We start from the raw sequence: 21,563 nt of genomic DNA, 5'->3' as shown, positions 1-21,563 counted from the left end.
TACTTTTCAGGCAATCTGGGCCTGGTTGTTGAGGCCCCTTTCACAAAACATCAGTCTGAATTTAGTAGACAGAAGTCACTGGGAAAAGCTTGACAGGCTCGTGCTTAGTTAAGGCTCCCTCCAGCTGCAGAGAGTGTTTTTGTTAGAATCACACATTGAGCAAAACTGCTTAGAATAGAGCAATGATCTCAGTAGCGAAATCTGAACTTTTATGCTAGCAGGAGCTAACTGGAACTGGGCTCTTTTGTTTGTTTGTTTGCTCCTTCGTTTTGGTTTTTCTTTTTTTTTTCTTTTATTGACCAAAGATTTTAGGGACGTCACGTCCAAACTCCAGATTCTCTTCATCTAGGTAAGGCTGTCTTGGAATCTTTCTGTACTTTAAACTATTAAAAAAAAAAAAAAAAAAAAAGAAAGGAAAGAAAAGAAAAATCAGCAAAGAAACAAGCAGTATCCAGCACTGGAGCTTTCTGCGTTCAGGATCTCAGCGTTAAAACTAGAGGTAAAAAAAAATGCTAATCATTAAAAATGTACATTTAGTTGTAGACTATGCCAATTCTGTTTATCAAAATGCACCAGATATATTAAAAAATCTTCTTTTGCATTTTTTTCATCTTTTAAAAATATGCTTGATATGCTGAACTTTGTTTATTTGCATTCATATATAAATAGAGCTGCACGGTCTTGTTTGCATATTTTTCAATGGGCATTAAATAGGAAAACTAGACATGTGAATGATTTCTTTTTTCACCTCATTTGCCAACAGGGAGGGCATTTAGGGCTATGTTTTTCTCTCCCCCCACCTTCCCTTCCCCTCCCTCACCTTCAGCAGTAATGATGATCAGGACTGTTTTAGGTAGATATATCAGTTATACTTCTGCTGGGCTTGGTCTCTAGCCTTTTCTCAGTCCTAGATGAAATTTGTGGTATAACTGACAATACAGTCTTAAATGTGTACACTCTAAATCTGAAATTCCAAGGTTTATTTCTTGGCATTAGCTAAATTAGGTTATTTTTAGCAACCTGTGATTAGATACGCAGTTTGGGGTATGCTGTGTTAGCATTTAGAAGAGGGAAAGCAAGATTCAGTAAATGTCAGCTGACTATAATTTTTGGTGAAGATGTATGAATTTACTCAGTCTTTTTCTTAACCTAGTAAATTTTTAACTACTAAAAATACCAAGAATCTGCTGTTAAGGAGTTTAGGGGGAAATTCAGGATATTATCTTTAACTGATGTGTGAATGGAGCTGCTGCTATTTTATGTAAAGATGTGATTTATTTACTAAATTGTTATGGGCATCAGAAGCATTTTTCATGGCAATCTTTGTCTTCCTGAAAACCTAAAAGGACAGTTGTTGCTTATAAGTAATATGAGAGATTCTTTCTTTCTTATGTGCATCACTAAGTCTCCACATAGTTATTGGCCAGCTTGGTAACTAAACAAGAGTCATCTCTTCACATATTTTCAAGAAGTTTTTAACTGTGTTTTTACTGAATATTTTTTCAAAATGCTTGGTGAGTAATGGAATGACTCTGTGGCGTTAAAGGACATGAAGGACCAGTAAATACTGCAGAATGAGGTCAAATATCTTCTCTGCAATAGATTGAGAATTGTACACTTTACTACCATTCTGGTGGAATAAAGTTGTTCATGGCGGTCAGAAGTGGCTCTGGGTTGTGAAGGGCATGGGTCTGAAGGGGACAGGGAACAGCTGGTAGGCAGCAAATTGTTCTTGAGTACATCCTGGAGTGAATGTTAAAGTCACAATCACTCATTTGCTTATGGAGAAGCCTTCTCCAGTTCGGTGCCCTGAGCTGGGAGAGCTGTGGTAGGTAGGTGGTGGGACTGAGAAGTTGAGAGGAATCTGAAAGGCTGAGTCTCTGCGTCACTCCTGTGAAATTTGTGCTGGAACTTTGATGTCTCAAGGGATTTAGCGTTAGTGGTTTTTACTGCACTGTATTCCCATACTTGCTCCTGCAAGTATGCATGTATGTACTTACTATTAGAGAGTACTCTAGTTAAACAGAAGAGAAAGTACCAAATTACCAAATAATAAAAATAATTATTCCATATCAAGGGGCGTCGTCTTCTGCAGCACCATCTTCTAGGTTTTAAAGGATATAATGACCTCATCTGACCTCACTTGCAGATGAAAATACTTGACATCTGAGACAGTTGAAGTATGGGGTAGACAACAGAACAGAACCCAGAAAGGGTTCTATTCTATTCTATTTTCTATTTTCTCATTTAACTCTGAAGTCTCTTATGGACTCTAAGAAAATGTAACACAGATAGCTGCCCGCCTTCTTGATTTAGAAGGTTTATTTAAAAGTCCTGAAGACAAATCACTGTTCAGCTCCTGGTTCTACTTAGTCTAACTTCTCTGTTATGCTATCCTGGTTTTGTTTTTTAAGATATTGTTCAAGAAAAAGAATTCACAGAAAGTTTACTGTCTAAAAAAAACACTGAAAATTATTGTATAGATACATAGCAATAATGAACATGGAAAATGAGCATCTAAAGTTTTTAACCTTGCTCTGTTCCTTCAGAAATCTTAATGTTCTTAATTTGAAACAAGAAAATAGCCCAAGTAGTTCTATCATGTGACTCCTTTGAACAATTAAGCACATGAATTACTGTCTACTGTCTACAGCCTTGAGAAAAATTAATGCAAGTGGTTACGTTCATGTCATAGAAATTATTCAAAGAGCTTTCCTTCACCATAAATTTACGTGCTTGCAAACTTATTTTCTTTTGAACCTCGTACCTGTTGACTTCCATATTAAATTCCATAATCAGAGCACTTGAACAAAATAAGTTTGTATATTTGGGCCTAATTCATGAAAATCTCTGTAACACAAAGCAAAATGTATTCCCTCCCAAAAGAAAATTAAAAGCAAACATAACATCTTGGGTAGGCAGTTTTTGAATAGGCAAGGTTTATAATAATTCTTTTAAACTGCTGAGCTTAAAATAAATTTTTAAATTATTCTTTAGATGATGGAACAATAGAAGGATGCCCATTTTGGCTTTTTCATAAGTCTCAAAAGTTAATTCATTTTTATTTTTTTAATTGTCAGAAGTATTAAGCTGAATTTTATATTATATTTTTCTGTTGTTCTTAACATGAATTTTGTTGCTGAAATGTATGTTCTTTGATATAAAGCTTCCCTGAGGAGGGCAGTAGCAGGAGGAAGAGAACTTATGAACAGTTTTCTCTTTTCTCAGAAAGGAGATATATTTTAGAGGATCCTCCTTTTTTCTTTTAATCATCTGGTTCCATTTTCTGTTGTTTGTTTGTCTGGACAAAAAATTAAAAGGTTGTTTTTATGTCGCTTTTTATGTTACTCCAAAAATGGAGTAACATAGGGATGAGAGCAATTGAAACAGTATATCCAGAAGGGCTATATCTTGATTTTCTTCCTAATAGCAAAGAGCCTCTGGAGGTCTCTGGTTCAGCTCCTCATTCAAAGCAGGGCCAACTGGAGCAGGTTGCTCAGGGCCTTGTCCACTTGGGTTTTAAATATCTCCAGAGATGGTGATCAGTGTGAATACTTAGTAAGGACTTTAAGCTTGGCTGTATACACAGGTGTATTTTTATATATATGTGTGTGTATATTTATGTATATGTACATGTACACATATCTATGTGTATATATAAATAAATTATACCCCAAACCAAATTTATATAGAATTTTCACATGTAAATCCTATGTGTAGTAAGGTTGTGAATATTATTTTTATGGAAATAACTACTGATATTGAATTTGAATTTGAATATGTTTTTGGGCTGCTGACTGCAGCCCATATTTCACCATTGATATTTGTTGATGCTTTTAGAAACTACTTAGTTTAAGAACTGTCTTTTGGTAGAGAATTTCAAATCCACTATTACCATAATCACTTGTTTCTCTTGAATGAGGAAAATTGTTTATGTTGAAATTAGAAATGCCTGGAGTTTTATTTCTGGCATATTGTACATCAGCCACTGAACACAAATACAGAGGTTTGCCTTAGGCTCTATGTATCTACATTAAAACCAATTTAACTGATACAATGTACTCTTTACTTCCAACCTTCACTTACCTCTAGGCTCTTCTTTTTCTTACTCTGATTTGTGGTATTTCCTGTTAGCTATTTTATTATACCTTGTGTCAAAATCCAGTAGGTTAAGATTAAATGCCCTTGAACTTGGAAAGTTTGTAAATAAGTTCTGTTACCTTTGAATCTCTGGTGGTTCTCCCACCCTCTAGCTCACTCTTTATCAGCTCTAGACGTTTCAGGGTAGGTACCACATCTTATCAGTGAGAGTTTCATACAGTCCATTGCACTAGATCTCAACCATGACAAATACTCTTTAATGCTAGAACAAATAAATGTTCCAACTTGAACATCACTGTACTTGTGGAAAGTTTGCCTCATGATCCAAAATTTTGCTTTGGATAAGGCAGAGTCAGTGGTGAGATTCAAAAAAGAAAATTTAATTAGGCTGAGACGTGGGCAAAATCTAAAGTTGTATGGAGGATTGTTGCAAAGTGTTGTTCTGCTCAAAGAGCTAAGAGAAAATGGAAGAGGCAAGATGAACCAGTGTGAAATTTGCCTAGCCAAAGCAGTTGGAGTTACATTATTACAGCTGTATAACTGCATCTTATTAAAGAGCATCCAACAACCTTAATTTTGTATTATTAGCATCTTTGCTAAGACCGTCACAAAATATGAAGCTGTTTTCTTCTCCTCATGAATTTTCTCCTGCAAGACACAGACATGTAATGGGCAAGGAAGCTTTGGATTCCCTGGTTCAGTCTGGAGCGTTTAACCCTCCTCCACTTCTGAGCAGCCCTGAGAGACTCAACGCACTGGAAGTTGTACTGTTAGATTCATTACCCACTTTTTTGTCCGCAGCTAGATGGCAGATAACCTTTTTCATTTTGCTTGAATTTTTTTTCTTTGGATAATGATGTTTTATCAGAGAGAGGTGGCAGCTGTCAATAATAATGCTCTAAAATAAGAAGTTTTTGCTGAAAGGATGGTCTCAAAGAGTTGTACCCTCCACAGCAGAAGCTGGACTTAGGATTCCATGTACAGAGGACTTGGACTTGGAGGATTCCATGTACAGAGACAAATCTATATTTTAGTTCCATTAAATACCTATGTGCAGGAGATGTCAGTGCCTTCCTGGCAACTTGCAAACCATGAGTCACTATCAGTTTAATTGGATATATAGCTAAAGATTTTTAAAAAGCTTTTGTGTGTCGTGTGAGAATTGGTAGCTGGTAAAGGAAATAGACCTGAATTGGTTTTCAAATCAAGGGAAGATATTTGCATGAGCTCAAGTGTCATCTGTTCTATTTTTCCTGTACTCATTTACTCAAAAACAGTGATTTCCAGGGTTGGGTATGTCTTTCCAGGCAGGCTACAGACGCTGAATGGGAGACTATCATCATAAAATCAGGAGACCAGCTGATGAGTTTGGAATTGTGGTATCCCTGGAAACTACTGCGGAGAAGGTCTATTGACTATGGCTATAACAGTCATATTCACATTATGATTATTATAGAGGCAGAGAGAAAGGGGTTAAAGAGGCGAGATACAAGCACACTGTACACAAGTCCTTTGAAAGATAAGCTTCCTGAATTCTGAAATAAGAATATTATAGTGAAAAATAGTCAGTTGCAAGGTTTTGTTCTGATGCAGACATTTTTCCCACTGATTTCACCAACCTGGGAAATAAATTAAATTTTTGCATTCCCTTGCTTGAAGGAAGTGGACTTAATTAGGTCCTCCAGTGCATTTACCAAACACTCAGTGTGCATTAGATGTTATTTCTCTCTATAGTTTCAAAAAAATACCTGATACAGCAGCCATTTTGATTAATTTTTACTTTTCGCATCTTCAGTTACATTCCAGAAATACTTGCTCAATTTACTCCCAGTAGTTTTTTACTAGTGCATCAAAATGGGATTCCAAATGATACTGTTAATGGTTCCTTCTCACCAAAAAGCACAGCCATCTCAGTAGTCATTCTCTCTAGACTCTTGATGATAAAGTATTTGTCTTTATTGATGGGACAAAATAATTTTCAACTCTTTATGTACAAAGTATATGTATAATAATGTCAAAAATACTTTTTAGTCCTGTCTACACCAGGAATGAAAACATGTCCCCTACTATTCAGTAAGCAGACCCGTTACCAAAAGTCATTGTCTGTAGTGCCTCAGATTTCATAGCTTACGGCTATAATGAGCACCAGCAACTTTCCTTTAAATGGAAACACTATACTAGAACCTTAAATCTAAAAGGCATCAGGAATACTATCTGGTTAATTCACATAGTTTTCAAAAGGACATCCTGTAGAGAGAAAATTAGTTTTTCACTAGAGCTGGCTAGAAAATGGAATTTCTTCCATCCTGAAAAAAAAAAAGAGGTTTGGGAAAAAATTATCCTAATTCAGGACCAAAAATAATAGCCACAGTTTCCTGGGTTGCCATGTCCTATGGGATGGCCTTTTCTCATTTCATGTCTTCTTTTCAAGACGCTTCCGGTTAAGGGAGAGGGGGAAAGGAGGTGTAAGGAATCTGCCAGCTGTGTTATTTTTTCTGTTCTCTGGGGGTAGAGAGCAGAAATGATTTTGGGGGAGGATTGGAAGGATGATAAAATTTCCATACAGAAGACCTCCATTTTGGAAAAGGAAAAAAAATCCATTAGGGAAAGAAAAACCTATGCACCTTAGATTTACTTTAGATTACTTTTTTACTAATTACACCTTAGATTACTTTTCTTCATTCCAAAGAAATAAGCAATTTATATTATGTTGAAATCAAGATGGTATAATATCTTTCAGACTACTAAATTTTGAAGACCAGCAGGGTCACAGATCAGAATTGCTAGATATCATGGCTCTGATTTTCTCCTAAAAAAATCTATGCTAGAAATGCTTTTTGGCTTAAAACCTCTTCTCTTTCTAGTAAGTAGTTATAAATTTGATGGCTGTTGTCACTCTGGAATGATGCTGTGGTGAAGGTGATGGATTATCATAACAGCTAATGAGAATTTAATGCCCATCATTAATATATTAAAATGCCATTAACAAAATTACAGTAAAGTAGTATAATTATACTATAAGTACTTGAAAAAAAAAGTATTTCTCTGTTTTATTGACTATTCATCAATGCCAAATAGTACAAAAATATAAAGTTGGGTATTTTAAATTGTCTTTTAAATTGGTTTTGATTTGATAATTAAATTTGGTGTAAATAATATAGATCTTAAGTAAATCTGGATAACTGTGGATCAGTTTGGATCTTGTCATTTCCCTTTTCTCATCCTTGAGGAAGAGGCTCAGCTGATCTGAGGCTCAGCACTGGAAATGAACCAAATACAAATACAACCAAGCTAAAACCCACTGTAATCACACATCGGCTACAAGTAAAAGCCTTTCTTTGATGATGAGCACAGGTAATGCAGCTACTTTTTGAGGAGGAACAGAAAGTAAAGCAACTCCATGCTGTTTTATGTTTTCTAACAATAAATTAAGGCATATTGACAAAGCTTGGGCTCATATCTTAGGAACCCACTAATATTTCACAAACCAAGCAAGACTTTGGATGTCTCTGAACAAAGAACTTGACAACTTAACTTTATAGTTTAGGGCATCTAATGTATTGAGATCTTATAATACTGCTGGATAGTATCAATTTTTGTAACATGTTAAATGTCTTTTAAAGAAAGGATGTTAACAACCTTAACAGTATTAAATGTTTTCACTGACAGTAAACTATAATAAGCATATCTGACATATGTCAGAATCTATAAAGGAGAAAAGAAAATAGCTTGCTAAAGGGATAATGAAACTGATCCCCACAGGAAAGAGGAAATCCTTATCAAGTCACAAGAATCATTTCAGGTACATGGCTTGATTAACGCCTTGTGTGGTTTTTCTTCTATCAGAAATCACAAACTTTTTGCAGTGTATAATTTATATGTACTCTACATTACAACTTCTATTTCTTTACATGCATAAGCAAAACAAAAAATCTTATTTCTGTTTTAATATTTCTGCTTTCTATTTCTGCTTTGGTCCTCTGCAAGTTCCTGTAGTGTGAGGCACAATGAATGCCTCAAGTTCTCCTTCTTTATGATACCTTTGATTTTTATATGGCTCTAAATCCTCTCTTTCCCAGGCAGGAAATCTTAGCCTATTTCACGGCTCCTCAGACAGAAGCTATACCATACTTTTCATTCTCTTTATTGTTTTTTGCTATACCTTTTCCTGCTCCATTTCTCCTTCTGAGATGAAACGACCATAACTGCATACAGTTTTCAGTTCATGGCATAATTAGAACTTATAAAACATTATTATGCCACTGTATGCTCAGATCCTCTTTTGCCTACTGTGCTACATACTTTCTAATTTTCACTGAGCTTGAAATTCAGTTCCAGATTACCAGCCATTCTTAGGTTTGGGGTTTTTTCCTGATTGGTAGCAGATATCATAGAGGCTTTTATTATGCATTTATAGTTAGAATTATTTTTTTACAACTGCATACCAATATATTTTTTGATAGGGAATTTCATATGCATTTATCTCCTAGCTCTCCACTGCAATTGGGTCCCTCTGTATCATTAACAAACTTTGTCATTTCACTGCTTTTCTCCTTCTGAATAACCTAAAAAGCACAGGTTCTAATAGCTGCCTTTGCAAATCTATTAATAATCTCCCTCTTTAAATTTAAAAAAAATATATATATTGTCACTTTTGGTTTTCTGTTTTCTTTTTTTTTTTTTTAATTTTCATTCTTCATTAGATTTGCAGCCAATTTACTGCATAGGGTGGTCAGACTTGCAAGTATATAGTTCAGTAGCAAGTGGTCTTTATGTGATTTGATTTTAAAACCAGCTTTTGGTGCACCCCACCATTGCTCGCAGCACCCCAAGGCTGAGTGTGCAAGGCAATTCCCCCTGTCCCTCCAGCCTTCTCATTGTGCAGAGATACCACCCATGAGGCTTAGTAAGGAGATGAGGATTTGTGGGCCAAAAATCCCTCTGCTTCCTCTTCCCTTTCATGATCAGAGAGAAGAAGATTGGAAAGAGTCTCTTTCTTACCCTAGAAAGGCTGTACCTACTCCAAGCCCTTGTCAGGATCCCTTCTGGCTCTGTGTATCTCCCTCCTCCAGTAAATTCCATCTCTCACTCCAAAGACATTTGCTATTAGCTTGGAAGAACATCCCTCTTGCAGTTCCCCAGATTTCCCCCCTCTGCCTTGCAGGTGTCATAATTGTCCCCTTTTCTTCCCATGTACAGAGAGGGCAACTTTGGGTACCTTTCAGACTTACAAGTTCAGTAATTTCTCATTTGAGTATTGTTATTCAATTCTACCAGTTGGTTACTTATCACTTTATTTTCTTGTCCTGAAACCTCTTCTAATTGACATTTCCGCATGAGTCAGTTCCTCAGACTTATCTGAGGGCTGTTATCTGTTGCCATTTTTTTTTGTTTGATCTACAGCTGGCTAGCAATTGGTGGTGCATTGCAACAGTCTGTTTTTAAAATCCTATATTTTAGGATTTTATAGGAATATAGGAATCCTATATTTTAGGTAGGATGTTTGTATGTTGCACTTAGTTCAGACTTCTGTAATAAATACTGATACCAAAGCCACGCTGTCCAATGCAGTGCATCTTTCTGGTGTGTATTGAAGGCACAATGCAATATCATTGCAATACTACTGTTTGAGAGTGTTTCATAAGGTTTTTTTAATATTGCCTATTATTTTAAAGTATTTTACCAGAAAATGAGGACCAAGAATAATTCCAGAAAGCACTTTTTATTATGGTTCATATGGTAGAATGTCACATTTTCGTGTTGCACAGAAATATTTCAATAAAAAAAAGAAACATAATTTTCTGTAAAATAAAATGGCTATATTTTGCCCATAGCTGTTATTCATTCTCTGTCTTTTAGAAAACTTTTGGGATTGGCACTTGCTGTATTAGAGCATCACCAAAAATTTAGCCTATGGATTTTAGTAACCCCAAATAATGTAATGTATCATTCTGTTCTTATCCACCTAAGATTGTATTATAAATACATTCAGAAACTCTCCCAGTCTGTCTAGCTTTGTATGACCAGAGTATTAAGTCACTGAAAATTTTCCATTTGGATAGTTATAGCTGCGTCAAACTGTTAGCAAAATTTGTATTAATTATCTCACAGGTGACAGCAACTTCTATTAAGAGACAAGCTGTGACTCTAAATGTTATGTATCCAACATTGCTGCTAGTATTACTTTCTCAGAATAAAAATCCATCAACAAGCAAAGTGTAAGGAAAGATAGGGGTTAGGATTTTTATTTTTTGTCATTCACTTCACTTTTAATACTTTCTGTCTTGAAAGTCCTGCAGAATGAAGCAGAAGAGAAAAATATTAGGTGAGCAGTGTCTAGTAAGCTGTACTGTCTCTATAGTTATATGGATTGCATTGATTTGAGTCCTTTAAACATAATTTTTAAAGCAGAACCATATATACAATGTACCTGAGTCAGTCAGTTTTAATATACCTGTTTGTCTTAGTGTACGTAGGACTTCCTTAGCTTTTCTTGAAAAATGAGAATATCAGGTATTCATTGCATACTTTCACAGAAGCCCCAACTCCTCTGTTGGAGCCAACAGACTTGCGCTATGGATTTCACTCAAGTATTAATTACTTACCACCTTTCACTGCTACACAAAGACTGTACGTCTACTTCTGTCCACCAATTCATGGCTGAAAACAAACAGTAAGAGATATCCTCAAAGAAAAGGACAACTACCATGTGAAAAGACACTATTGGGCTACGTTTGTGTTTATCTGTACAAAAATCAGCAACAGCTATATTACTGGTCTGTGTTCGCATTTATAATGTATAAGTGCATCACATGCATACACATGCAAACCTTACCATTAAAATTTATAGGAAAGATTTCAACTGTTTTGGTTTCATTCTGAAGAAATACTTGTCTTACAAGTACTATGTCTTTTCTGATTTTTAGAATAAAGTTGTAAATATTTTCAAAATAGTTATTAGTTCAAACAGTTTTTGATATTTGATCCTACATTATTATCTTTTATAGATATAAGAAATTAGGGAAAATGCATCTGGTGTTCACTAGATTAATACCCTACAACAAATAATCCTTATATTTCTATTCTAGGATATCAGGGTTTAGAATGTTCTATACCTATGCACTGTGAAGGTTGTTTATATAGAAACTGCAGACAAGGTGAGCCTCCACATCAGTAAAATCCAAAGGGTGGTATATGTCCAGGAAATAAGAGAAGGAAGGATTATAAATTCTAAAACAGGAGATATTTTAAAATAACTAGCTGAGCGAAGACCTAGAGGCTTATGGTTTATCTCAAATTATTTGTAAACAACTTTCTGTCTCAGAGCTTGGTGTGGAGTTACCGAAAGAGCTGAATGTAAGCCAGACCAGGAAGATGTGAGATGAGTTTATAGGAAACAGACCCTGTTCACTCAGACTTCCTTAAACAAAGTTTGCTGACTGGGGTCACAGACCAATGAAGATAAAATAATGATAACAAAATAAATATTTCTGCTTGATCTGTGTTGCTTACGTATGCCTGCTATGTAAAAAATGTAATGACACAGTCTTTCATCTCTGTGTAAGTTCATAAGCTAATGTTTTGCCTTATTTTTTCGCAGAAAATATTTGCATCCAATGTAAAGTACTAGCAAAAACTGAATTCCACTGACAGGACTGTAGGGGCTGTACTGCCTGGGCCACCTTCTCTGAAACTCTCCTGCCACTTATACTTAGTAAACTCTCCCATGTTCTTTGCGACTTTCTCCCTTCCAAAGCCTTTCTATTTATTGCAACATGGAGGAGGTCGTGTGTGGTGCAATGAATTGCCAGTATGGTGAATCTGGTGGGGCCAGCAGGGATGTCAGACCTGGGTCAGTAGCTGTCCTTGCCTTGGCCAGCCGGGGATGCCACCAGTGTGTCCTCCTGCATGGTGATTTCTTATTTGTGCTTGCTTTTGCCATAACCCTCCCATCCTAACGGCAATGTGTGGTACACTGCCTCGTCTCATGGCGTGGCTGCTGCTGCTGAATGGCTCTATGTTTCTCTCCTTACTCCTTTCTTCCACCCTGGGAAAACCAGGGTGGGCTCTGCTCCTGTATCCCAGGAGGCTGAGGGAGGAGGTGAAGGACTGGAGAGACCTGGTTGTGTACCCCTGCCTCCCCACTCTTGTAACTGGGAGGTTTTCATGTCCCGTCCTGTGCCCCAGAAGGGGAGCTGGGTCTCTGCTAGTTCTGGGTAGCACAGATACAGACATTCGAGTAAGTTTCCTTCCTCCCCTTTCCATTCTCGCTCTAGCTCCAACTCCTAGGTCTTCCTGCTGCAGCTTGTGCAGCTTTCGTGGGGTGCCAGTCGTAGGTATTGGGTCTGTTTTGTTTAAAGATACTTCTTGTAGGCCATCACATTTCCTTGAGGAGGGAAACGAGAGAAGGTAAAATGTCTCTTGAAAAATATGCTGCACAGCCAAACCTGAATGGAATTTCATGAGATACAGAAAGGATGCTTCTCTGTCTGAATTTCAAAACAGTTTAATTTGAGCTTCTCAGAAAAAATTCACAGGAATCCTCCTTGAAGGAAAATGTTAGACAATCTAATTATAGGACAGCCTACCAGTTCATCTTATACATCACTTCACTCTGTGCCTTATCCGCTGCAAAGTAACTATCGGTTCTGTGAGACTTGACACAAAACTTCCAAAAATAAACAAGCCCTATTTTTAATTTCCATTATATTTTACAGTGAAAGGAGACAGGCAGTAAATTATTACAAAATCCATCTAAAGTGGCTTTTTTTTTTTGCAAACACCATGAAGCATCACAGAAGGTGCTTGAAGGGGATTCTTCTGCAGCTTGATTGCCCACTGCTCACTTCCATTTCCTTTGGTCAATAATTGTCTACTGAGTTAATATTGCCAATATTCCTTAAGTCAAGAATTTGTCCAGGATCAAGAATTTTTGTCCAGGAGAAGTCTTTATCATTCATATTTTGTTTCAAAACTTATTCTTCAGACAGTTAATAGTACTAAGCAGCACCAAACTTAGTGCTATTAAAAAGTAAAAGCAAAATATGAGTCTGAATTATGGGAGCAGCTGAGTGGACTGTATCATACTGACAGATGCTTTGACAGAAGAAAAGCTCTTTTCACCCTACAAAACATTTCAACAGACTGCTAAGAGTTCATCTGCCTGTCTTAAAAATCTGGAAAAATCAGATATAAAGGTTTCTAGTTGTGGGACGGCAATGATGGAAAGGGAGAAAGAAGGATGCTTCTTCCCTTGGTGAACAGTACAAAAGGACTTGAGAGGGGCATTTCTCAGAGGACAAAAGGTGCTGCATTTCAAGAAAAAAGTGAGCAGCAATAGCAGTAAAGCAGTGATCAAGGCAGGAGCCCTTTCGTCTGCAAAGTGGCAGTGCACTTTGGCAGAGAAAGGAGCAGTTATGAATCTTATTCAGAGGTCTGGAGTGGTGAATCCTCCAAAGCACAGCTTATGTGCCTGCATGTGAGTGCAAAGGAAATAGGTTATTCTGAATGCAGAGGTAGAAGAGAGAAGGAAGTTCCTTGTTGGCCCATAACTGTCAAGCAATTATAGCAGGAAAATAATTTCTAAGCTAAATTGTGGCAGATAATGCAGACTTCGAGGAGTGGAGGGAGAGCGGAAGAAAAGTAAGCTTCCACCAAACTGTGGGCTCCTCCATGGGCCATGAGAATGAGGGGATTTCAGGGATTGGTAGCTGAAGCTGCCTGGAGAGGGGGTGTATGTAAGGTAAATTTTTTACACTCAGTGCTAACATAAGCTCATATTTTAGAGAACAATGAAAGTGCCCTTGTCATATATTTATTTGTCTTGCATTTCAAGCAAAGTATTTGATATTCTCCTGTTTAATCATTTTTTCTGCAGTCTATGAGGCAGCCAAAACTAGTGATAGTGCAAGTAAAATAGAAGGGTTCCTAAAGTAAAATTTATTTGTTTTTCATCCCCCATGAAATATAACTCTCCACATCCAAAAAATGAAAAACAGTAAGGGATCTGTTCTCCCCTTTCTGCACACGTGTAACTCCATTTAGCAGCAGCAAGATTAACACACACCCATTTAACTCTTTGAATGCTTGCCTTCTGCACATTAAGAACAGCCTAAATCTTAGGTAAATGCATGCATACGTGTCATTAGGAAGTCTCATTTTTTAGCTTTTTACACTTAATATTACTGTGTCTTTTCTTGATTTTTGCCAGAAATTCCCCTATATGGCTGTAACAACTGTGTTTAATTTTCTGTAAAGTAGATGGAGCTACTGTTCTAGTAGGGGAAGAGAGAGGAAAGCTACAAATGAGTTGTACTCAGGTGCAACTCCAAGCAGTGCTAATGGAGGGCAGCAGAAATCATAGAGCCCCTTTAGTAAACCTGCCCCATTTCAGAGGTCAAAACAAAACACAGTAGTGTTGTGAAACTAATTTAATTGCTTCTGTAGAGCTCTAGGGTCCATCAGGAAAAGGTGCAGCAGAAGTTAAAAGTATTATCATTATTGGTTTGCACCCTGTGGTAATTTTGGACTACAGACACTTAGAAATAGTAGGAGAATAAAAATATGAAATGAAGTCAGAATAAGAATGCAAATGCACTGCAAATTTGTACAATAATTTGACTTTACATTTTTATATTTAGGCTTGCTCTCATATTCAACCAGGAAAGAAAAGAGAATCTTAAAGTTGTATTAACTTCTTACTAACAAATTTTGCCTCTGAAAGCAGATAATTTTTTTTGGCCTGGCTTTGTGTGTTATTTTCCGTTTTCCTCAGCCTCCCACACGCTAATGACTTGTGCATGGAATTCTCTTACCCTTATGAATATATTTTCTTTTTAAGTGCAGTATCCACAGAGGTGGAAAATGTGAATGTGAAATGAAGCTTGCCATCCTCAAAGAAGGTTAAAGATCTAGGAGCGTGTACAACTCTATTCTGAAAGTCAGTTTGTCAAGACATAATTTACAGAGGTTCAGTTGCACAGACATAATTCTCCATTTCTTTCAAGATGAATACTTTTATACCTTCAGGCATGTGATTTGTCAAGGCAGCTTTGTGGCCTGGTGGGCAATCAGAATTTGCCTTAGTGGACTGAAATGACCCAGAACAAACTCAGTACTTAATCTTCTTTATTGCTGAAATCAATAAGCAGATCCATGCTAAGCGCTGACAGTTCTTATGTAGGGAGTGAAAAGTAGAAGTGTCTGCTCCTTGAACCTCTAATGTTTTACGGGCCAGAAGTTTTGTTTTGCTTTTTGACAAAGAACTTGTTAATTTTTTTTCATAATGCATAAATTAATATGAGGTATTTTCTTTGTGCTAATTCATACATGCAGTATCGCAAGATTAATGTATCTCAAATCCAGAAGGCCTGATACAGCAGTCAGTGAAAAATACCCACCTAGATAATTGAGCGGGGACCGTGGGCTGTGGCAGACTGGCCAGGTGAGAGGCATGGTTAGGGCTGACCACATTGGCTCACAAGCCAGGCTTCTGGAGGGCCCCATCCTAAATAAGGGTTTCCTCCCTTCCTTATAGTAGTAGATCCCGAATATATTCACCAAGGGTTTTTTTTTCAGGTTTTATAATGTATTTAAGGTACGGAATACGCCAAAAACTTAAATTAATTTTCCTAGGGTTGTATTTTTTATTACCACACAACAGCTGATTTCCCCTGCAGTTTCATGTAACACTTGTAATTACAACTTGTCCTGAAGAGAGTGAAATAATAATAATAAAAATGAGAGCCACTGAATTGCCCAAAGCTACTCGTAAGACAAGTGGTTTATAACTTCGGTAAATCCGGCATAACCCTCAAGATCTGCTCTACCTCTTTGGGAAACAGCCAAAATTTTGCACTGCATGGGTATCTCTGGATGAGGAGGAAATACAAAATAACTTTGTGTGCAAAGCAATCATAAGACATAATGCCATTTATATCATGAAAATTAATATCTTATGACAGACATAGTGAAGAGACACTTATTGTCAAAATTTGGCTCTGGAGCTACTTGCCTGTCTATGTGCCTGCTTATGCCATTTTTTGTTTACGTGATATTGGAGAGTAACCAGAAAAAAAGTTATACTGAATTATGGGTGCTGTCAAGTTTTGTATGAAAAGTATTAAAACTTTAAGCAAAACAGTCTTCTAAATTCCTGTCCTTCTGGTCCCACAGTCTTATCTTGCTTTTACACTTTTGTTTAAACTGTTCCTTCCCTTTCTTTTTTTTTTATTTGGAGTTGATTCAATAACCCGGTCTTTTTTTATTTCTTGCAGATGTTAAAATGATGAAACCCTCTCTCCCTCTGGAGCAGCGCACAGCAGCCATGACATCTCCTCTGGTCCTCCGTGGAAGGTACGTTGCAGCCTGCTGCTGAACTGTTATGACATGTCTCTAGCAATCAGAAAGAAAAGCTGGGAAGAGCATGTGACCCAGTGGATGGGATTGGCTTTGGAATCTGTGGAGTATAATACAGCATGTCGTCACGGACTTGTAGCTGATAACTTGCAGACAAGTATGGAAAAAGATGAGGTTTTGAGCGTGGACCGGAAAGAAAAATGCGCTTCATTTCCAGAGTGCTGTTATAGCGGAGAGCTGATTGGATTCCCTGCAAAGCAGCTGGGAAATGTTTCAAAGGAGGTGGATGAAAATGATAACCATGAGGATGAGGAGCATTTTCTGGAGGCCAGCACAGAAACTCTAGTCCATGTGTCTGATGACGATGATGACTATTCAGCACTCAACCTGGATAGTGTTAATTACCACATCACTGCTGTAGGAAGGGAACCAAAAGATGAAGAGAAGAATTTAAATGAAGCAGGCTCCTTAACACAGGTGGTACCAATAACAGAGAGTAACAAGGCAACTGAAGCATCTGGAATAATTACAGATATAAGTAAGGAACCTGGCTGTGACACAGTTCCTAAGGAGGAGATGGAAGAAGACAATGTTTGTGGCAGTATTGGCCAAAGCCTGGAGCTTTGTAATTATGAAGGCTTAAGTGAAGTAGTAGATGTAGAGAAAGAGAATCTTTCTAATTCTCCAAATGTGAAAGAAATTATTATGCCTGGGAAGCAGCTGCTTCATACTGCTGTAATTGCACAACAGCGCCGGAAATCTGATGCGTTTAAAGACGGGCTTGGAAAGTCTGAGTGTAATGTGGTAGAGAGTGGGATTTCTTCTGAATCATGCACTAGCAGTGATAGACAACTATGTTCAGCAGTGGAGTCCAGCTACTGCCTTATGCAATCTTCTCCCTGCTCTCTCATCCCAGCAGTGGAAAATGGTCTGGATGAAAGTGGTTTCACAGAACCTCAAATGGCCCCTGAAAACAAATGCCTTTCAAATGTCAGTTCAGCAGAAGATATTCAGTGTTTACATGTAAGGGATCATTTGACCACACAAGACTATTCAGACAGTCAAGTGAAACTGCGCAAAAGAAAGGTAGGATGCTCATAAACTGCAGAGATTTTTTTTCTAATGTCTTCCCCCAATTTCTTACGAAGGTGATTCCATGATTAATTGATTGGAAATAATATGTATTTTTCAGCCTTGTTTCAATAACTTGACAGATTTTTCTTCAAATGGTTTTGAGAATAGTGTCTATACAACAACTGATTTTCATGAGCTCTTTTTAAGGTCTGAAAATGTCTGAGCTGTGAATTTGGAAGGTGCCTTGTATTCACTTTATTTTATATATATATACATTTTTACGTATTTTATATATGTTGCTCAAGATGAAATGAATAAGTAGCTTTTATGGTTTGCTTTTATTTTTGGTTTTCTGCTGCTATCAGGTATCATTAGCCCTCTTAGGAAACCGATTGTGTCTAGAGGTTTGGAAACCTTAGTGAAACAGGGAAAAAGTGCAACAAAACTTTCAAAGGGGAAAAAAGGAGTGGAAACATTTTGCAGCAGATCTTTGGTTTTCAGTTCATGAGGATATGTTCTTGCAAAAAGAAGTATTGCTGAGTTTGAAACAATGTTTTGTAATTTTAAAGCAGAGAGTTTCACTGTCTACACAGAGTACGGAAGAGTATTACAAAACTTTAATGGACAGATTCCCTGGCAGTAAAACTCCCATTGGCTTTCATGGGAGGAGATGTGCTGGCTGTGGCACTACAGAATTCACCTTAAATTCTGGCTTTCCCAGCTATGCTGCTTATTCTTGCTAATAACCAATTTGTAATTGTTTAGTTCTCTCTGCCTTTTTTTATTTGACATCATCCAGCTTCTTTTGTCTGTTTTTTTTAAAATCTGGTTTCTATTAATGGGGGGGTGGGGGGTGTCTATCAGCTGTAGTGCCTCAGTAGCTGTTTCACTAAAGCACAAATTCATATATCTAAAGTACTGTATGCTAACACAGCATCCTGAGCTGCTGGCCATCATTTCCTTGCATAAACCCTTTGTTAATATTAACACTCAACTGATATGATTGGAAGCTGTATGTAACTTTTGCAAAAGATTTCAGAAGTCCTCAAAGCCAGTCTTCCTTTGGTAGTTCATGCAATCACAGTTAACATGGTAACTGTTCAACTGATCTTGCAGTAAGTATGGCTCTGAGTTATAATTAAGAAACAGAAACCTGACTAGCAGTACCAGAAATGTTAAACTTACCCATCTGTAGAAAAGTTTAATTTTAAAACAAAAAAATTAACCAAATTAACATCATATTTGAGAACTAAATGACTATTATAACCCTATGCTCAGCTGCTCTACTTTAGTATCTCATTTTCTTTTTTACTAAGCATAGTTGTTAATATTGATGAGTACATTTCATATTTTAGCAAGATTAACTTTTATAATGTAATTTCAAAGTCCTATCATTTATTATTTGAAAATAGAGATAAAACTTTTTTTATTATGTACAGATATAGTCACTGTGCTGTGACTCTGCCCACATTAGCTTTCAGTGTACCATGCTATATTTTTTAATAGCTTCAAAGTTGCCAGTTTCCATGTATCTCCTTGTATCTTGTTTTGAGGTCATGTACTCATCTTTTAAATATACACTCATGAGAATTATATTTGAGAATATATTTGTGATTTGTGTTTGTTTTAATATTTAAAAAGACAGAATATAAAAATTCCAGTGAGACTAATGGTGAGAAAAACTAAGAAAGGCCATGAGCACAGAAGGAGCAAAACAAGGATTTGCTTCAAGGAAGGTTGAGAGTTATGTGGCTGCAGCAACTGCAAAGCTGTGTGCATTGTAAAAGGGAGTCTGTAGATGGAGTCTGTAGATCTGAAAGAGTGACCTCATACCACTTTGGTTAAAGAAGTCTTTACCAACAACTGTAAAACGTTTGGCAAAAGGGAAAAGATATGATCTGCTGTTGCTTATGGTATTATTTATCTCTAAGTTCACAGGACACTTCTACAGACAAAGTTCCTGTGTGCAGGATTTTATCACTTATCTCTAATCATACACTATTTTACAAAAGCCTGTCTGTGTTGGTAATAATCTGTAATGAAAAATGTGCCTATGTTTACAAACTTTCCCTGAAAGCCACTTTTGTAATTTTAACAAAACATTAGAAAAACAACAGACTTGAAACTGAATCCATCCATAAAAGTCAAGTATTTGCTTTGCAGTGACAGGAAGACTTAAGGGATTGGGAATGGTATATAAAACCTTTTCTCTCAAGGTCAGCAGTTCAAACAGTGCAGTTAAGGCCTAAAACACACCACTGTCTGATTAATGCTCAGTGTCAATTATAGTTGGACATAAATATGTGCTCATAGTGGTCAGAATATGGGAAAAGACACATGGAGGTGAATTTCTAAAGGTATTTGGGCACCCAAACCTTGAGGTGGCACCTTAGGGGATCATAGAAAGGTGTTGAACTTCAGGTACTTCTATGACAGCTAAGATGTTAGAACCTTTGAGGAGACATCCTTCTGCTCTTGCTGGTACTAAATTCTTCTGAAAACCTGTTCCTCGTTACCATGTTTTAAACTGCTTTTAATTGTGGCAACAGAGCATGACCTCCCCTCTTATCTTTAGATCTGCTGTCTTCAAACCAAAGCTGAGGTGAGACAGTGTGGATCTGTTGTGCTTGCTCTGCAGATGAATGCAGGTTTGAGGGCTTAAGGACTTAAAGTTTTGCATCTTTGACCAACACTAGCTCCATTTCAGTAAATTGCTTTGGTCATGATGGATGTACTGACACTGAAAATACTTTTTGCAAACAGGTCCAGCTGTTACAGCATTCTTTGCTTCCTCAAGTCACCAGGGTTCAGATGGTTGATACACAGCACCCTCTTTTCCTTTGCTTTCTCAGAAAGGTTTCCTAAGGCTCGGAAATAGGAAGCACCTGAATTTAATTGTGAGAAGTTAATTATGTTAGGTCCAACTGAAAGATCCCACAGTAAGCAAGCTTTCCTGGTTTTGTGTTGACTGATAATCAATTCAGTTTGTCCACAACATTAAGGTGATGGTTATTAATGATTCAGAGTAGTAGAAGCATAAATGGATTAACTATATGTGGCTACACCAACTAGACCCTCCTGTATGCTTTCCTGGGTTAAATAAATTTTAGATTTTAAAATAGTCACTTCACTTGATAATTGTACATTCTGAATTTCCAAATATTGGAATAACCTGTGGAACTAATGAGCAAGCTGTAATGCTTGGGGCATCCCAACAGCTCGTGTGTATGTTCACATGTACAATGCAATAGAGCTTTTAGAGAACAATATCATACAAAACCAGAAGAGTATTGATTATTAAGGGAATACAAACAAAAGGAGAATATTTAATTATTACACACTGATTTTAAGATGGGAAAAAATGGCCGTTACCTTGTAAAGGATCTTAAAGTATGTGCACAAATACACCAGAACTCTAACTCATTAATTTAAATTATTTTTCAATAAAAATGCTACTTCATTCAACATCAGCATAAAAAGGTGGGTTGAGGCATATAGTTTCACAATAAGCTCTCACCACTCACTTCCCCAACACAATCACAGCTGTGGCATTACAACCTATATTAATCAGTATTTTCTAAATGCAATTTTTAAAACAAGGCTAAGACAGCTCTTTTACAAGATGAATCAGTAAAGGAGTAGAAAGTCATCATTGTGAAGTTTGACTCCAAATAGTTTGAGTAAAAATCCATGAAATTTAAAACAAAAAATGAAACAGTAATGAACTCCATTTACAAAAAAACCTGACTTGTTCCCTATATTTCATTGTTCTTGCCCTCCCCCCATCTTTGATTTTTATGCCTAGAGATTGTTCCATATAAATGGGGAGAAAATAGCTAGAGAACCAACTGTGACTGTTCATTTCTCTCTCCTGTAGGATAATGTTATATTACCTATTACTTTTAATAAAATGTAAAGCGACTCATGACTGTTGGGAAAAAAGAAACAACAAAACCACCATATATAACAGCAAGTAGCATTGGGATCAATTCTTAGGGGATTGTAATATCCCTGCATTTAAGGAAAGGAGG

At 36.9% G+C, this 21,563-nt stretch overlaps 1 protein-coding gene across 5 annotated transcripts in view; it reads left to right on the top strand.

Annotated features, from left to right (window-relative positions):
• Positions 1-21,563, top strand: part of DLC1 (DLC1 Rho GTPase activating protein) — a 237,199-nt gene that overhangs the window by 727 nt on the left and 214,909 nt on the right. Inside the window, exons 1-2 of one of the 5 annotated variants that reach the window (XM_072861422.1) lie at positions 9-349; positions 16,377-17,544. In XM_072861422.1, the coding sequence (XP_072717523.1) occupies positions 16,489-17,544 (1,056 nt within the window). In that variant the 5' untranslated portion in view covers positions 9-349; positions 16,377-16,488. Of the gene's footprint in view, positions 1-8; positions 500-16,376; positions 17,545-21,563 lie in introns of those variants that run through there. The other 4 variants (XM_072861420.1, XM_072861423.1, XM_072861425.1 and 1 more) reach the window with 4 other exon arrangements.

Source organism: Ciconia boyciana, chromosome 5 (genome assembly GCF_034638445.1).
Source record: "Ciconia boyciana chromosome 5, ASM3463844v1, whole genome shotgun sequence".
In the NCBI taxonomy this organism is placed as follows: Eukaryota; Metazoa; Chordata; class Aves; order Ciconiiformes; family Ciconiidae; genus Ciconia; species Ciconia boyciana.
Note: the sequence above shows the minus strand (reverse complement) of the source record. Positions and strands in the feature narration are given on the sequence as shown.